Source organism: Salmo salar, chromosome 07 (assembly GCF_965601325.2).
Source record: "Salmo salar chromosome 07, fSalSal1, whole genome shotgun sequence".
Lineage (NCBI taxonomy): Eukaryota > Metazoa > Chordata > Actinopteri > Salmoniformes > Salmonidae > Salmo > Salmo salar.
The window spans coordinates 70,316,918-70,322,272 of NC_138297.1; the positions used below are offsets into that span (position 1 = coordinate 70,316,918).

The following is a 5,355-nucleotide window of genomic DNA, read 5'->3' on the forward strand; positions in this document are numbered from 1 at the left end:
GCTGAGGCTAAGACAGACAAGTATTTATATAGTTGAGGCAGAGGCAGAAACGATAGAGGTGTGAGGTTGTGGGTTCTCTGACTGAGCGAAGTTTCCTTTAAATCACACACCAACACACGGCCACTCATTAACACCTTTCTTTTTGCAGCAGAGCATGGGGTCTTGGGTTGGAATCCCTAGGAAACAGGTAGTTTTGACACATTCTGGGGAAGTTCTTTGGTGATGCAATAAAGTTCAGGTTGGTATGCATGTCTGTTGACTTCTGTGTTGCTAGAGGACAGAGCCCTGTCTGTTGACTTCTGTGTTGCTAGAGGACAGAGCCCTGTCTGTTGACTTCTGTGTTGCTAGAGGACAGAGCCCTGTCTGTTGACTTCTGTGTTGCTAGAGGACAGAGCCCTGTCTGTTGACTTCTGTGTTGCTAGAGGACAGAGCCCTGTCTGTTGACTTCTGTGTTGCTAGAGAACAGAGCCCTGTCTGTTGACTTCTGTGTTGCTAGAGGACAGAGCCCTGTCTGTTGACTTCTGTGTTGCTAGAGGACAGAGCCCTGTCTGTTGACTTCTGTGTTGCTAGAGAACAGAGCCCTGTCTGTTGACTTCTGTGTTGCTAGAGGACAGAGCCCTGTCTGTTGACTTCTGTGTTGCTAGAGGACAGAGCCCTGTCTGTTGACTTCTGTGTTGCTAGAGGACAGAGCCCTGTCTGTTGACTTCTGTGTTGCTAGAGAACAGAGCCCTGTCTGTTGACTTCTGTGTTGCTACAGTAGACGATAGTTGCTGGTTGCTAATGCTAGTACAGATAGATGCTGATGCTATCTTTCATTGACACCCAGGCGTTTTCAAAGGTGGGACAGTGGCATCACTTTCAAACAAATATTGATATTGAAAGAATGTGGTTTGATTTAACAAGGAACCACTTTTGCTTATTCAGGCTAGTTGCTAGTTTCTAGTGACACCCAGGCTTTTTCAGTTGTATCACTTTCACACAAATTGTAATGAATGTAGTATTTTTTAATCATCCTCTTCTACAATCATAAGTCCATGTTGACCCCTGTAACCTCCAACTGTCGTCTTCAGAGCTGCACTCTGTTGAAGGACACTCCCACATATAAATACAACCCAGAGAAGCCAAGGCAGCATGACTCAGTGGTATATCCATCTCATCAATGGCATTTGTGGGTGAATGTGTCAACTTTACACTGGAACTCAACAGATACTAGTCAGTTTCCATGAGAGAGAAATGGTTCATCTCTAGTATTGATGGTGTCACTCTGTCACCTCAGAAAGGACGACAAGTTGGGGTTTCTGTGTAGACCAGCCGCGCAACCCCAATACACGTCAGGTGACAACACGGAAATGTGGGATCTGAGTTAAAGGTTCCTACAACACACTCATCTCAGGACACAATCAAATGAATGGTCTGACCTTTACAGCTCCAGAACCACAATCTGAAATAATGTGACTCAGCATAATTTAATTCACATCAGGAAATAAACTGGATGCTTTCTACATCCATTATTAAAATGACCAAGAAATAGAAAATAACTAATTAAGACGAAGAGAATTAAGAAAGAACAGCACTTCAGTAACATAGAATCCTAATTGGAAAATGGATAAAAAACACATTTTTAAAAACCAGACTCAAGACATGTAACAGGATATATTTTCAAGGTGAATTTATTTCCAGGATATAAATACAGTACATATGATCCATTGATTGTGAACTATGATATCAAATCAAATAGTACCACATTACCACTGTTATAAGGACCAATGGAAATTCCCTTCATACAAAGTTGCTAAATATTCACTACTATAAATACTAACATTATGTCATTGCACTTAAATTTATAATAAATATGTTAAGTTATGTTTAAGTTAAATAAATAGCACCGTGAACAAGCGTGGTGACCAGTAGGTGAGGAAGCTGTGAGGCAGTTGTTAAGTAAACGTTGGGAAAGTGACTGTTACCCCTTTTATGAAGGTGTTCGGTTGCGTTTTTATTTCTGCAGGTTTTGCGCTTGAAGTGGATACCGGCAGTGAAATGACATCACACTTTCCTAATGTATTACAGTCTGTAGTCCCCTCTGTCTTCAATCAGTCAGTTGGTGGTTCTGTCTGGTATCAGCTCTGTGTTTCAATCTCGGCTCTCTGATGGAGACAGGTCCCCAGCTGGGAAGCTCTCTGGTAGACCTCTTTGAACTCGTTCACAGCCTTCCTCTGGACAACAGCATCATTGGTCTAAACAGAAGTCACAACATACATTTAGAGAGACGTCATCATCTTGACCTGACCAGTGGAGTGTCCACACTTGGAAGACGGCATTCAGACAACAATGGACTTTTTAAAAACTATGAGACACACAAGCACACATTTACTCTCTCTCTCTCTCTCTCTCTCTCTCTCTCTCTCTCTCTCTCTCTCTCTCTCTCTCTCTCTCTCTCTCTCTCGCTCTCTCTCTCACACACTTTCTCTCAATCTCTCTCTCACTCTCTCTTTCTCTCACACACAATTCATTTTTTTGGTACCATATGGTACCATATTCCCGATATAGTGCACTGTCTATAGGGCTCTGGTTAAAAGTAGTGCACTATATAGGGAATAGGATGCCATTTGGGATGCAAACAGAATAAGTGAATATCTTAGTTTAGTCTTTTGACCTTAATGTCTGCCAGAGCCTGTATCTTCATCTTCAGTCTGTCCTGGTAGTAGCTCCTCTTCAGATCCTCCACCTTCCCACGGAGTCTGCTGAGGCCCTGCTTGACTTCCTCTGGATAGTTCTCCTTCAGCATGTTGGAGAAGATGTTTAGGTACACGTCCAGAGTGGCATTCAGGAGCAGCCACTGTTCATGCTTCTAATGGAGAGAAGACCACAAAAGGGGAGAGGAGCGAGAGGGAGAGAGAGAGAGAGAGAAAGACAGAGAGAGAGATGAATAGAGAGAGAGAATGAGAGACAGACAGAGAGAGAGAAAGAGAGAGCGACAGAGAGAGAGAGAAAGAGAGAGAGAGAGAAAGAGAGAAAAAAGGCACACCATTAACAATGAGTTCGTCCTCAGTACATGTGACAGCAGGTTGACAGGGCCAGCAGGTTGAATCTACAATAGCAGGGCCAGCAGGTTGAATCTACAATGGCAGGGCCAGGAGGTTGAATCTACAATAGCAGGGCCAGCAGTTTGAATCTACAATAGCAGTGGCAGCAGTTTGAATCTAAAATAGCAGGCCAGCAGGTTGAATCTACAACAGCAGGGCCATCAGTTTGAATCTACAACAGCAGGGCCAGGAGGTTGAATCTACAATAGCAGGGCCAGGAGGTTGAATCTACAATAGCAGGGCCAGCAGTTTGAATCTACAATAGCAGTGGCAGCAGTTTGAATCTAAAATAGCAGGCCAGCAGGTTGAATCTACAACAGCAGGGCCATCAGTTTGAATCTACAACAGCAGGGCCAGGAGGTTGACAGAGCCATCAGGTTGAATCTACAACAGCAGGGCCAGCAGGTTGAATCTATAATAGCAGGGCCAGCATGTAGAATATACAGCAGCAGGGCCAGCATGTTGAATCTATAATAGCAAGGCCAGCAGGTTGAATCTATAATAGCAGGGCCAACAGGTTGAATATACAGCAGCAGGGCCAGCAGGTGGAATCTATAATAGCAGGGCCAGCAGGTTGAATATACAAATCATGTTGGCTTTAAAACTGAAAAATTCAACTATGTACAGAACTTTTTGAGTTCAGTAACATTTGTTGAAAAACTGAAATGAATATGAGATATTTACCTCAAACTTGCCATCAAGCTCTCTCATGAGCTCTAGGAAGACAGGTTGGCTGACCAAGTTGGTGTCCAGCAGATCCTGAATAAAATGAGTACATTTGTCATTTAGTACACAGACTCAAGCAGAGTTTTAAGAACAATTTATCATATAGTTCTTGCCTTTTTTAAAATGTGTACATCATGAAGTTGGAAAATACATCCCTTTAATTTACTGCTTTCGCCATCATAATCAAATGATGTAACTCAGGCCACCTTTCCCTCTCCTCCCCCTAGGGGGCGACCTCACTGTAGTCTATGGTTCTCTCTGATGGTGGGAACTAGGCTACTGTAACTGTAAACATCATAGCCCACATCTAACCCTTGGGGGGCTTTGAACATTTGCATGAAACTTTGAGACCCAGATAAAGAAGTGATAAAATCCCAAGACGTCTGTAAATTGACTGTAAGTTTGTTGTTTGTCATCTGATGAAGGCCAGGAGAAGGGAACCTCTCAGTAGTACAGGACAGGACTGTCATAGTACGACATGCATTAGGCATTATAACATATTATCAACCGGGTGGGTCGAGCCCTGAATGCTGATTGGCTGAAAGATGTGGTATATCAGACCCTACATCACAAAAAATGACTTATTTATGGTTCTAATTTACATCGGTAAACTATTTATAATAGCAAGAAGGCACCTCGGGTGTTTGTGGTATATGACCAAAGTAGTGTGCTATAAACTGAATAAGGTGCTATTTGGGACACATCCATGACCACGGACCAGAGAAATCAGTTTAAACAGGTTTAAGGCTTTCTATTGTAACTCACCAAAGGGCCTTGCAGGGTTTCGATGTCCTCCTCTATGATTCTGGACACGAAGCTGGGCCCATGGCCAGAGCCAGAGTGGTGGGGGCGTCCCAGAACCACAACAGAGCAGAATCCCAACCATACTACCACAACAAGATCCAGGGCTGAATTCATATTATTATCCTGGTTACAGTGGCTCACGTTCTTTCAATCCACAGAACAAAAGCCTCGTAAAATATATCAAAATATGCCCTTGAGAAGCCTTTCGAAGTCTTTGAGAAGTCTTTCAAGGAGTCCTTTTAGAGTTAAACTGTGGAGTCTATGTTGACTGTACCCGTCTGTAGATGGAGTGTCAATGTGAGTCAGTAATGGTGGCCTGGTGTCTCTCTGGGGTTTATTTATATGTGAGACAGAGAGCTGTGCAGCAGCAGAGTCTGCTGGAGACAGCGATGATGGTTAGAGGTTACGGAGGTTTTGGGGTTTGTGGGTTCCTCTTCTCGGTAGGTTTCCTTTAAATCAGAGGTGTTCTGCTCCTAAATGGGTGACTCTTCCTCAGTACCCCCCCAGCTACCTCAGATCAGGTCATTTTCGAGGGATTTTTTGGAAGGGCCACTATGGGGGTGGGGGAGCGGGGTGAGTCAGTTTGGTGAGTGACGTGAAGAAAAAGAGGTTGGTATTGTCACGTTTGTCATATGATGGAGACCAATGCACAGCGTGTGTAACTTTCCACATTTTATTGTCACTGTGAAACTATGCAAGACATACAAATAAACTAATGAACACAACAACAAACCGTGACGAA

At 43.5% G+C, this 5,355-nt stretch overlaps 1 protein-coding gene across 1 annotated transcript; it reads right to left on the reverse strand.

Annotated features, from left to right (window-relative positions):
- Positions 1-2,117: 2,117 nt before the first annotated feature.
- LOC145879955 (interferon gamma 1-like) lies at positions 2,118-4,929 on the reverse strand. The gene is made up of 4 exons (XM_082977234.1): positions 4,575-4,929; positions 3,768-3,842; positions 2,654-2,848; positions 2,118-2,234 (listed from the first exon to the last, which is right to left on the reverse strand). Exons 1-4 carry the CDS (start codon positions 4,725-4,727, stop codon positions 2,118-2,120), a joined length of 540 nt encoding a protein of 179 aa, XP_082833360.1. The 5' UTR covers positions 4,728-4,929.
- Between the last annotated feature and the right edge of the window lie 426 nt (positions 4,930-5,355).